General features: G+C 39.9%; 1 protein-coding gene across 1 annotated transcript in view; it reads right to left on the reverse strand.

The window, feature by feature from the left end:
• Positions 1–165: 165 nt before the first annotated feature.
• The window catches only part of ADCY7 (adenylate cyclase 7), a gene marked incomplete at its 3' end in the record, with an annotated part of 28,315 nt that continues 15,101 nt past the window's right edge, over positions 166–13,379 (reverse strand). The window contains exons 10-20 of the mRNA XM_010150981.1: positions 12,509–12,694; positions 11,554–11,597; positions 10,739–10,819; positions 9,611–9,683; positions 8,725–8,822; positions 7,968–8,052; positions 6,215–6,352; positions 2,912–3,075; positions 1,686–1,767; positions 1,005–1,160; positions 166–312 (exon numbers count right to left, since the gene is read on the reverse strand). Coding sequence (XP_010149283.1) covers positions 166–312; positions 1,005–1,160; positions 1,686–1,767; positions 2,912–3,075; positions 6,215–6,352; positions 7,968–8,052; positions 8,725–8,822; positions 9,611–9,683; positions 10,739–10,819; positions 11,554–11,597; positions 12,509–12,694 — 1,254 coding nt within the window. The remainder of the gene's footprint in view (positions 313–1,004; positions 1,161–1,685; positions 1,768–2,911; positions 3,076–6,214; positions 6,353–7,967; positions 8,053–8,724; positions 8,823–9,610; positions 9,684–10,738; positions 10,820–11,553; positions 11,598–12,508; positions 12,695–13,379) is intronic.

Consider the following 13,379-nt stretch of genomic DNA (forward strand, 5'->3'; position numbering starts at 1 on the left):
CTTGGTGTCGTCGGCAAACTTGCTTTCAAGACTGCAGGGGTGAACTCGGAATACTAGTTCAGCATAACAGCCTCCCTCCCCAACCCTATGCTCACAGACCTACTGAAGCATTTTATTTTGCAATAAATATGTACTCCAGTCCATTTTTGCCAGAAGCTTGATTACCTCATCGAAATCAGCAATGATTTCATTTAACAGCCGCAAGCATTCCAGGCCTTCCTTATTGACATCACATTCAGTATAAAACACCTTAAAATCTGGGACCGATGCAAACATGACGCAGACGCAGTCGTAAGATTGATGGTACCAGTCCTACAGGAAAACAATAGATTCACACATTGTCAGCAGTCACCTTCCACCACAGGTAGTGCAAACTGTGGTTATTGTTGTAACCAGTAATCACATTACAGTTTTCCTATGAAGCCAACCACTGTACTTTACAGTCAGCGTCTCTTACCTTATCCCAGATGTTTACGAAGCTGATTCACCTAAGGAAAAGCAGAGGTGTCTGTGTATCTTAGAGATACTCCTCTATTCTGGACTGTGCTGCTCTTAGGGCACTTGCCACGGCTGTGAAACCAGCCCTATTTATTCTGATGAGAACGAGGTGTGGGTCTTAAAAAGACCCCAGTCATTATCGATGAACTTCTCACTGGGGGTGTTACCAGGAAGATACTGGCTGTTCCTCAGCTAACTTCTTCAAGGGAGGGCCTGTCTTCTCTGGTAAAATATGCTCTTTGAAAGCAGGAAATCCTTCTTAAATATTTGCCAAACTCAAAACTGCGTCCTGAAGCTGAACTACCAGTTCTGAAACCAGATTTCAGAGACTGACACTAAAAGTTCGTAATTTTTTGAGGCCATCTGGATAGCAGATTCTTGGGTTTACAAAGGTCTTGGGATACAAACAAGAGGCAGAGTGCAGAACCTTAGAGTCTTGTACGTGCTTATCAGCATGTCACAGAACTCCAATTTACTGTCCGTCACATATCTGAGATTAAACATACCTCATTTCGCTTTTCCCCAATGAAATAGGCAGCAACATGTGCTGGAAGTACATTTTCCAACAGAAGCCTGTTAACATTCTCCATCGTTTCAAACTGTTCGTGTTCTTTTTTAAACTTATTTTTCCACAGGCAATCCAGTCGACAGTAATAGTCAATCTGCAAAGGGACCAAATATGATAAATTATAAAATATTAGTTGATTTATTTAAAAAGTGTAGTAGCAAGGAAGTTTCTTCAAGGCCTTTTCAACCTATATAGTTATGAAGAATGTGCTTTGAGAACAAAGTTCAGAAAAAAACGAAGCAGTATTTGAATGCCAACTGGGTACCATCAGGTGTATTTACCAAAATGACATTTTAATAATACAGTGATTATTTTTGTCAAATTACTGCCTTGATTTGGGATGAATACTGACATATAAATACAGATAGATCCAAACTGAAAGAATTTGAAAGTTCTGACTTCTGTAATCCAAGAGCTATTGAAAAATACAAAACTGTTTCCACCTTTCCACAGTAAAAAAGTTTGCATTATCTGTAACGAAGTACAAGTATGTCATTTACAACTAGTTACAAGAATATTTTTATAAATATTACAAAATATACTAATTCCGTGCACAATTTCAATGAACAATAAGGTGCTACAAGTAAAAGAACTAACCTATTGCTTACTAAATACATACCTGTTTTGCAAGTAGAATTAGGGTTATGTAGAATAGAACCAGATACAGATTAGTCATTATCCTTGGCTCTTTGATGGAAAGCCTGAAAACAAGAAAGCCATACAAAGTCATCTGTATGAAAACCCTCATGATGAAGGGCTGGGGAAGGGGAGGAGAAGAAGAGCATAGCAGAAGAGGGTGGCTGTTCCAACATGTGTACCACCAATTCGTTTGTGCCAGTGGCTGTCTGGTTCTAGGTCGTATAGCTCCTAACGAGAAAGGATTACCATTCCGTACATGAACAGCCTTTCATGTAATTACAAAATGGGTGCTGAAACCCTGCCAAGGGGCTGTTGCAGTAAGATGTTCAGGTGAACATGGCTTTCTCTGACTGGAGCCATCTTAATTTCCATCGCGCTGAGTTGCGGCTTTCCTCCCCACACTGCCCCACAAAAAACACAGTCAACAAAACCTCGAAGTAAGAAAAGAAGCTTTCGCATTTGTAGAAGGGAAGATGGTAAATGAAAACCTGAATTGCTAAAACAGAGATGGCCATAAAAATCACACCTGCATATAGCTCCATGCAAATCAGACGCCCCTCGCCTTTCCTAGTAACACCAGGGTCTCACCACCTCTGTTCATTTTCACAAATGCATCAAACTAAGTTTTTACTGTATGAATAGCCTGGGATCAGAGGCTAAATGAAGAGCTCACTGAGGCCCTTCTAAGCTGTGCTGACAGCTCAAAGTCAGCCTCTGCAAAATAAATTCATCTTCAGCTGTGAGACTGTGCAGAGAATCTGAGAAACAGCCGTAGAGATGAACGGTACAACCTTTGCACAGATGACTTCTCTGAAGTATTTCTACAGTTTCTTCAGTTAGGTCAGGTAAATTGCTGTTGCTTTTCAAAATAAGTGCGCTTGAGGTAAGTAAAGAGCTCACTATCCTATTGGCTAGCAAGGTCTCACACGCACAGCTTGAGCATCAGACTTTTAGCAAGGCTTTTCTTCATAGTTTAACAGAAGATGAACCTTACTGTGAGTTCAGTCTTTAATGTAAGCTAGGCTTCCAGAGACCTCAGGAGCCTCATTACAGAATTTTTCACAACACACATGCTTTCTTTAAAAAGAAAAAAGTGATGTGGTATGATATGGTTTTCCATGCCATTAACTTTACAGAAAGGTTTGCAATGCCTAACACCACCTTTAATAAACATTACTGTTAATTACAAGAAACTTTACACTGTACCTGGTACTGTTGCCATAGGAGCTCATGGTTTCAGGCTGAAGGCTGTTAAAAATGATGAGGTATACAGTCACAGCAATGGACAGGAGAAGAACTTTGAGTTCGAAGCTCATTTGAAGAAATACTGAGCAAGCAATGAACCCCAATATGCAGCAGTAAGCATAATACTGTAAAAGAAGAATTTAAAGAGCAGTTGCATTATTCAGGCTTTATGGATAGGAGACTTTCAAACCATAGCAAATGCTCCGAGTTCTTCAGCATTGTAATTTAAATAGATGAAATTACAATCACTTGCTAAATGCACTTAAAGATTTATTTTTAATTGTACTAAAAGGCAGAACTTAATACTTTTTTTAGTTTACTTTTCTGTTAGAGACAAAGATCTAAACAAAAAGCATCACACCAACATAAGCAGCATCAGATAAAAACTGAAGAGTGTTGAGAATTTATCTTCTGAAGTCTATCAAGACTAACCTAAGGTATGTTCATAGTCCAGTGAACAGGCTGTGGACCAGGAACACCAGCATTCTGTTCCTATCTTTGTCAGTGGCCCCCCCTCCGTAACCTTAAGCAGATACCACATTCCCGTCTCCCCCACCCATAACATGTGAAGACTGTGACCTATTCTCCAACCTGAGACACGGCTCCTTCAAAACAACTTGGCTGCTAATAAGCATTATCAAGATAGGGCCATTACCCAATGGAATCACTGGATAATCTCCCTGAGGAGTCACAGTCCAGGTCACGGACACCCAAGGTCAGCGTGCGGCCAGGAGCATTAAAGCTGTCGGGTGGGAGACGGCACGTTGCGCAGGAGGATTGCTCCCTGCAGCCATGGCACAAGGTATCACAGGCCTGCAAACAGCTCCAAGTTTACCTCAGCTTCTGTTTCCCTTTACGCACAAGGCAGTCTCGCCCATGGTAGCACAGACCTACCACAGATCCGGGAGATTCTTAGCTAAACAGTTAACATTTCTGCTGTAGTGAATGAAGCCAGAACAACTTACGGGGCAGCTCAGGATCAGAGCCCGAATAGTAATGTTTTATACCAAGCCTCTCAGCCTACAGGCATTTACAACCCTGAAGCCAAACCTCTGAAAAAGAAACCACTGCGTAGGGAACACTGACCCAAGTCTGGTGGCCATTTAAGCCCTTTCACTCTATCGAGATAGTTTACTGAGACACCTGCAAGTACAGCTCTTGTCTCTCAGACCTGAACACGATCATCATCCTGTTCTACTGCTTTTTTCCTCAAAGTTTTAGATCTAAGTCTGAAATATCAAAAAATTGCAAAGCCATACTTTCTTCAGTGCAGCATCAGCAGCTGAAACACCTTGATTTCATGACAAACTTTTCTGCTGTTAGATACCTAAAAAGCTGTGTTTTATACAGCAACAGAACCTGCCAGTTGTCAGCAATATATACAAAGAGCTGGGTTTTAAAGCAACATGTATTCGCTACTTACAGTTTCCTCAACGCAGGATTGAGTTGTGTTTCCGAAATGCTGAGGTACAGACATGCGAGAACAGAAAATTACCAGGTAAGTACAGTGCGCATTACTTATGTGTAGCAATGTGCATTGTATGGGTGTAACTTATCACTGGTCTGAGGACTTGAATGAAAGTCCTCACACCGCCTGCTGCGCAGCCCATTCAGATGATCTCAAAATAGAATGCTACTTCAGAATTAAGGAGGGAAAAAATGAAGCCCTCAGAAATAATCCTTTTCTGTCATTAGTAAGTCCTGAATCTACCCTTATAGAAATGCTAGAGAACATCTTTCAAAGGTGCTGAGGAACCAAAACAAGCCAAGATTTCAGCTTTAGCCATGAGTACTCGAGACTTTTGAAAATCTCCAAAAGATGCACAGTAAAGCCATAGCTAACGATAGGCAATATCACAACTGCCTTGTAGCAGGAGTAAATTTTGTGTTCAAGTTTTTCAAAATTCTTTCTTTATAAAAACATGCAAAGATCTCAAAATGTGGCCATCCATCTCTACACACAGCACCCCAGACTCACTTCATTTAACCTTAGAAACGAAGACAGTACTCTACTCACATAGGTGGCAGCACAGGGGTCATTTGACGCAGTGAAGTTTGCAGTTTTGCTCTTTTCAGTAGCCTGATTGATTAGGAAAAAAAGAAGGATACAATACAACCACCATAGACACTTGCTAGCAGGCAGTCACTAGTTTTAAGGGTTTTCTCCATCTGTTATACAACGAGACCTGATCTGGTCGTCCTTTCAGTGCTACTGCAGTATAAATGTTGAAATGTAATGATATCCCACACAGTTTTATTAAACATATATGCACACGAAAGGTGCAAGAAGGTTGAAATTGCCAAGTATTGACTGACTTATTTTTTAATTCGGGTTACAGTTCCATGTTATGGCTATGCTAATCTAACAGCCAGCTGGCACAAACACAGGGTTCTGCACCCCCCACTGTCACGGCTGCTGTTCGTTTTCTTCTAGGCTGTCTCTGGTGATGTTCACATGACACCACTGTGAGCCAATTTTAGGACCTAAACCAGCAGAAAACCAAACCTACAAAAGAAACTTCAGCATTATCTGCAGCAGAGCTTTCAGAATAAACTCTCCATGGAATCTGAATGGCAGAGCGAGCCCGTCAGGAGGACATGGCTGCAGCAGCTAGCTATCAGACAGGTTCAACTGTTAACATGGTATGTCACATAAAGCTTGTCAAAAAAACCCACAAACCACCACAACAAAGTGGGCTTGAGTATGAGGCTACCCCAAAGCATTGGGTTTTTAAATGCATGTACCCCAGGTGCAATATTCAAACTAGAGTTAAAAGACAGACTGCATCTTAGTCTAGCAGTAGCAACCCATAACATCTTTGGTTTTAAATGAGCACCGAGCTATACCCTTCCTGTCCCGTCGGCAGGATTACTAGCTAGTGAAATAGGACAGTGAACTGCTTAAAGCTTCTACCCACCGCAGCCGAACATTTAAACCCACAGGAAAACAAACAGAAGACAATCTTAGTCATGATGGTTATAATCAAACAGTAACTATAAATGCCATCTTGAAAGCAAAAAAAGGTGATGTAGAGTAGAAGTCAAGTCTATCACCGGCACTTCTAGTTCTACAAACTGGGAGTTTTTACTCTTAATGCTTATAGATGGCATCGTGCACTATCCTTGTGTAAATCAACTCGTGTTGTGAACCAGACATTAGGCAAAGCAGCAAACAGCAATGTACTTGAGGAAAAGAATGCAGGAAGTTACCTAAACTGTGGGTGTTACAGTAAGTTCATCACTAAAGACAATGCGCTTACTCACCAAATTAAAAATGGCGATAACCAGCAGGGCCCCTATAGTGACGACTGCCAGGGGAAGCCTAAGCAAGGGCATTGTTTCCACCTTGTCTGAGACAGCACAGAGACGGCGCAGGAAGGGCCACTGTTCTGAGCAGCACTTCTGTAACAAAATCAGCTTGGTTCAGTAACGCCACCAACACTTCGATACAGGGCAACAAATATTTCTAAATATGTAACACTTTTCTTCTGCAGGAGAGTGTCAAGATTCTTCCTAATTTAGACTTCTGAATCTGGTCACTCAGATTAAATACCTAATGCCTTTCCATAACTGAAAACGGAGCTAACGCTTCCTTATTGCAAAGAGGCTGGGTGATACAATTCTCTGAATTTCTGCTTTAAAATACAAAATTATGATCCGATTGGAAGCTCTAGAGAAATATTACTGAAAATATAGTGACAACCTATGTATTTCTAATTACAGAGCTACAATGTTATATTTGGAACTACTTTTTCAGATGACTACATTCAAACTCGTCAGACAGTCCTCCCTCTTGCCATCCTAATATCCTCTGTTAGTTGCTGCAGCCAAACCCACATAGTAAGGTATATACCTGTAGCAGCTGCAAGCATTATTCAGGGATGCTGTGCCAAAACACTCCCAGTGTAAAACTCAAGCCTGATGCAATCTTGGCATGCTCTTTATCTTTTCTCCATGTGCTTTTACATATGTAGAAACGATGCGTGCATATACACACACACCCCCCTCTCTCTCTGCACAGACATGTATATGCACGTACACATATAAAAATCCATCCGCTCAAACACCATAGATACATGAAATCCATATGTGCCATCTAACTGTACTTATAAATCAATCATAAAACTCGATTGTATGTACGGAGCACAGTTTTGCTCTCTCCCTTTTACACAACTTGAACTCTTGGCTCTGTAAGAGTTTCTTTCTGTGGCAGTTTTCCTGGGAGACCACCATCACCACCCTGCAACAGGATGACGGTAGCATGTTCTCAACAGAACTTCAGAGTTCCCTCTCACCCTCGGTGTAGCACAACATAGATCTGATGAGCATAGGGAACTCTCTAAAACCCCCTCCCTCTCCCACCCCTGCCTTCAGATAGTTCTTGGACTGCAGAAAGATTCTTTTTATGTTGCATCGTTGACCTCTGTGTCTCTATGGGCTGCCTCTAATGTCACTATATATTTTTAAACAGTAATTGCATACATTTAAATAATGCAAAGAAAAAAGAACTACAAATGCAAAGGATCCTAATTGATGTAATGGTGAATTTGGAATTCCAACAGCTATTAAATTGTTGCAAATAAATTATTCATATGGTTGTAATTTTCACAAGGCTTTATAAATGATTATGAAAGCTAATCATGCATTCAAGCTTATTTCGATTTTAATATTGGTTAGTATAGGAAACACCAATATTTACAGCAAAAATTACTATTACAGACAAATATAAAAATAATATTTACAAAAACCAACCCCACCCAGCAAGTGCTAATGTCTTCCTCCTCCCTCCTACCCACCTGTTGTGGCACCCAAATAATTCTGAATTAGTGAGAATTTTCAGGTATGAAAACCTGTTTCAGGCAATGCAATCTGGTAACCTGAGATTCAAGGCTCCTGTAACTCCTACTGAAATTAACAGCTTAATTCATCATCCTAAAAGCCAGACCAAGTCGCTGGATTACAACCATCCACTTTTGAAAATGGGAAATCTTTCTTATGTTTTTTAAAATAAACTTACCATGCATTTCTCAGCAAAGCACACAAATAAAATAAGTGCAATGATGACTGCAACAACGCCAAAGGAAATTCCTAGTTTTGCAGTTCTAAACAGAAAAGAAACCAGTGTTAAATGAAAAAACTTCAAACCACAGTTCACTCTTTGCTAACAGTGTTTCTCTAAATAGATTTTTTCCCCTAATAGCATTGGGTGACCATAACATTGCACAGGTTATCGTTGCTTTGTCACACAAATACTACGTTAAGGTATTCTACTTCCCTCACTGACAGCCTGAACCACTATCCCACGCATAAACCACGTGGAAATTGCCCTGCAACAGCCCTGAAAAACAAACACGCTATAAACTTGCGAATCATCACACATCTGCTTTCTTGGAGGTATGAGAAGCTGAAAGTTCCCCCCTTGTCACCTCTACAGACAACATGATCACTGAGCACATTTTAATCGGCTGATCCTGTTTTTCTATTGCTCACTCTATGAGCTTACAGCCAGCTGTTCCCATAAAACAGTATTTCCCACTCTGTGTCCTAAGCAAACAATATTAAAGAAATATTTTGTATTTTGCTAATACCTGGGCTGTTATGCCAGCAACATCAATGCAGTCCTTCATTAAAGGGAAAATCAGTCCAAAGAAGTGTATGTTCCTTGAATGTAAACCCTCAGGAACTCCAAAAGACTTTTAAAGTTTCATGCACTTGAATTTTACTTTAGCTATTGGTTAATCTGAATGACAAATTATTAAAATACTGACACTTACTTTGGCATTATAAACATCTGTATCAGGAATATACAGAGGAACACAAAACTGGCACATGCAAAGTAACTCTTCAGTTTTAGAATAGGAATGGTGCGATACTGAAACACAGATTATGACAGATGTTAAGGATCCTTCCAGGTTTTTAAAAAACAATTACATTTTTGTGATTACATATATATGCAAATTTATGCTGCACTATTAAAAATATACATAGAACTAAAAGAGGAAAAAAAAGAAAGCCACCAAATAAAATTCACTTGAACATCTATCCACAAAACCAGCCCAGTTTGAAGGATAATTACAAATCTCGAGGGAAATCCAAGGAGTACGTACATCAGCATTTCACAGATGCACATAATCAAAGCCCTTATGGAAAAGGGTATGTGGAGAAATAAACATAAAATACACACGTACACACACACCAGCAACCACAAGGACACCACGGCACAGTAAGTTAAAGAACAGTTACTCAAACAGAAAGAGTGCACTCTACATAACAAATAACAGTGCACTTGCAGTGGAACACAACAGAAAGTAACGTGTTTTCATTATGGGTGCAGAAATACTTTCTTTTAAAAAACAAATTAAAATAATTTCTTTTGAGAGATTGGCTTCATATAGTAAAGCTGCCAAGCTCCTTCTAACTCCTTCAGGGCAAGAATTTGACCACAAATTAGAGACAATCTCCTTTATTCTACATAATTAGCATTATCAGCAAAGAATGACCAACTCAAACGAATCATGAGATCTGCTTTCCATCAGTTACCAAAAACCTCTGTGGGTGTGCAGTCACCTCCTGAGTGAAAACAGACAGTCTCAAATATATTCTTACGCTGCTCCGAAGTGCAAATCAAAGACCAGAGAGGATTATTTTGCTCTTACCAACCTCTTTTTCAAGACCAGGTTCCGCAAAAATCAGTGAAAATCCACAGAAGTCATCTGATTTCCCACACCACGGACTGCATGCAGAGACACACACGTTACCAAATGTACGCAACAGGCCCGGGAGAGCATGCAAAAGCATTGTTGGAGTTGACTCCACAATATACAGGGTCAGAGTGCTACTGTTTTACACACATTTGACAATTCTGCAAGGTCTATGTTCCATAGCATAACATATGGGCAGTTACATTTACAGAGCTGACAGGCAGATCCAGAACTTTCACAGAAAGCAGCGACTGCCAGTTATATGCAAAACGTAACCCCCGACCTTCCCTGAGGATTACAAATAGGAAAGTACCATAGCAGATGTTAGAGATGCCCGACAGCCTCCAAAACCTTCCCTTAAACAGTATCAGGCCCCCAACAGGAATAGCTGAGGTACAGTGACAACAGCCATACTGTAATTTAGATGAAAGTTTTCCTTCTCGAATTCACCGTTTCACATTTGATAGGAATTGAAGTATGTTATTTTAAATTATTTTAAAAAAACCAAACACCCACAACAAAAACCCAAGACAGCAACATTGCCTATATTTGTCTACTTTTAACCACAAACACAGTGCCAAACATACCACCTGCTACTGACAGACCTGTTACCTTCAGCGAACCAGACGCTAAAGCAATTTTATTATTAACCCAAAACTGCATTCTGACTTTATACATAGGTTTTGTTCAGGAGTGCACCCCATTTCCTGACCCTTCTTATTTTAATAAGCAGAACACAGACCTTGACTTCTAATCCATCCTACACTGCAGTTCAGCTCATTACTTTGCAATCATAAGCAACACAGCAATAATTTTGCTATATCATAATACTAGACCTCACGGAACAGCTTGACTAACCCTTGGCTTCTTACTCTAATAATGCTGTAATACTCTCATTATATTCAAGTGAAAACCAAAAAGGAAGTAACATACGTAAGTAAAAATCCCAAAACGAACAACAAAAAAAAGACAAGACAAAATCCTGGCGACTTTATTTTTGAGAAGTAAATTCTGCATAGAGAATTAAAATTGAGCATGCAGATTATTCTCAAAGAAAAGATGAAGACAAAAATAGAATGCTGCATACTTAGTTGAACTGAGACCCTCAATAGTTGACATCATTTCATCATAAATATCTTCCTCTATCCTTCCCTTCTGAGATGAATTTCTGGGAAGGAAACAAAGCCAATGTCACAAATGCTGTTCAGAAACAACTCATGGCTAGAGACCACACTTTCTCAGTATTACACAAGTGGGGCAAACCTTTGTACCAGGGAAAAGTTAAACATGGATGCTCCAAACCGATAAACATGGGCATCCATAAGCACTTGGCTATGAGTTTCTGTATTAGTCAAATCGTGCATCTTTCAAGACAATTATTTTGATCAACTACGAGGATGTTTCACAAGTGAAAATCATCTGCATAGTTAACTCGGTGGTAGAGGTACCACTGTGAGCATTTCTACATGCAGTGCCAATATTTTATTACACTACAACGGCACACATTAGTACTACTCACCAAAGCCTCATCTTGAAAAATATGATGGATATTTACTTATAATACTATGTTAAACTGTGTTTATTTTGTACTACAAAATTTATCTCATCTGTGAGTAAGAAAATTAAAAGCTAGGTAGCACAAGCGGTTACAATACGTACATGTATACAACACATGAGGTGTTTTCCCCTGAAGGGGAGGGCGAGCTCCGTTTAGAGTTTGCTAACAGTAACAAATGTGAATTGAGAAGCCTTTTAAAGGCCAAAGATCTAGCCTCACCTTTCTAATGCAGGAATACCATACACACAGTGATTAATCCACTACATGATCATAAGCTTACAGTACACTGAACTGCAAGAGGAGCACAGGACCGCGTATTTGAAATAAAAAGGTACTTGACAAACCTGTCGGCATTTCTCTGGCGCCCGGTGGAACACAAAGGTATTTCCTAAATCAAATAAGGAATTAAGAGTAAGTTACACACTAAGTAAATGGCAGAAACTATTGAAATCAAACTTCAGAAAGCTGCCCAAATTTTTTTTAATAACAAATAAAAATCAAGAGTCGTTTTCAAATAGAAAAGCTTATAAAACTCAACCTTTTCCCGCATTGTTTTCTGCTTTAAGAAGTGAGCACTTTCTGACCAAAAAAATGTTATAAAATATTTGAACAGATCTTTCCTCTTATTTGTCTCCACACACGGAAATAACCAACATCAGCAGAGGCCAGCAGACTGGAAATCTTCCACAAACCTGAATGGATGTATACTTGTTTAAAATTTACTCCAGCTACCTGTCCACAGAGAGTAGCATATCCATGCTGTGCCAGGAGCATGCCTAAAAGCATGTACACCTCCTCCTTTCAGCTTTCAGGAAGGACAGATGGAAAGAAAAAAGAGTTTTCTTACATTTTAAAATCTTAAGAATTCTTAATCTTAAAAAATTCTTTACCACTAACATCCTGTTGCAGGTAGAGCGTGTGGAGGGAGTGTTTATTTTTACACATTTTAAGTAAATGTTGAGTCCACCTGGAAGCTGGGATAAATTATCTTTTTTCCCCTAACCACCTGTAGCAGGTCTCCAAGAGGGAACAATGTCAGGAAAAAATAAGATAGTTTCCAAGTTTTGCTCTGAAGGTTTACTCTGAGTACAGCATGCTAGAGCTTGTCGGTTTGACTGCTGTTGAGTCCTGACAGAAGCAGTTGTTGCACAGATACCTTCTCGTTCTGTGCACACATTCAGCACCAAGAGCAACAGCAGCAATCCAGCCACGAAAACCAGGTGACATTTCAAGTTTCACACCACAGACACACGGAGCAGTTTGCAAGTGTAGGACGACAACTGGTACTTCAAACCTCACCTTCCTTCGCCTTCCTTGTGAACTTGAAGAGTCACTGCTCACACTTTCTCGGTGATTCAGGTGGGCAAAGGGTCTGGCTGCTCCCCAGGACTCTAAATAACGCGTCATCCGAACAGATGCCCGCATCTTCAGCCCGTCATTAACTCTTGTTTTAGGCAGGTGATTATTTGATACGCATTGTTTGGACTAGCAGGAAAAACATTCATTTAGAAAACAGAAAATGATACAAATTACAAAGAAATGAAGCTCTGTGTACTTGAGTAGTTTAGGTCTATACAATCTAGCTATTTAGTAGGACTAAACACATATCAGCAGTGTTATCAGCCAACCTTGATTCCTTTATCTCATTTAATGAATGTGAGCAAAAGCAAGTCATGTCAGTGCATTTGCTTCAGCTGCGTTTACAAGCCTTCGCTTGTAACACTGCAACATTCAAACTTCCTGGTTTATTTATGAAGATGCAAGCAATGGCAGGATCTTACAAACAGATACAATTTCCTGGCAGTCAGCACACCAGCAGGGGAAAAAGATTCCCAATCCTGAGCTAGGGAGTATCAAAAGAGTAGATGGGAGAAGATCCTACAAATTACACACTCGACACTAGGTTATATCCCTACATCACATGTGAAGAGTCTGCCAGTGTATACTGGGTATGCAAGCAACACTCTTGCGGGTCTAAAAGGCAGCTAAAACTACGGAATAAACCGATACATCAATGACTGGTTACTCCATAAGACTTCACAGGTATCCTCAAGTGAGCAGGGACCATTTTAACAGATGTAGATCCCTTCTGAGAACATACGTGCTGTGTACACGTAGGGGGTTGCAGTGTTGAGTATATAAAATATGCAATAAGATAAGATAGCATTCC

Source organism: Eurypyga helias, unplaced genomic scaffold (genome assembly GCF_000690775.1).
Source record: "Eurypyga helias isolate BGI_N326 unplaced genomic scaffold, ASM69077v1 scaffold10464, whole genome shotgun sequence".
NCBI lineage: Eukaryota > Metazoa > Chordata > Aves > Eurypygiformes > Eurypygidae > Eurypyga > Eurypyga helias.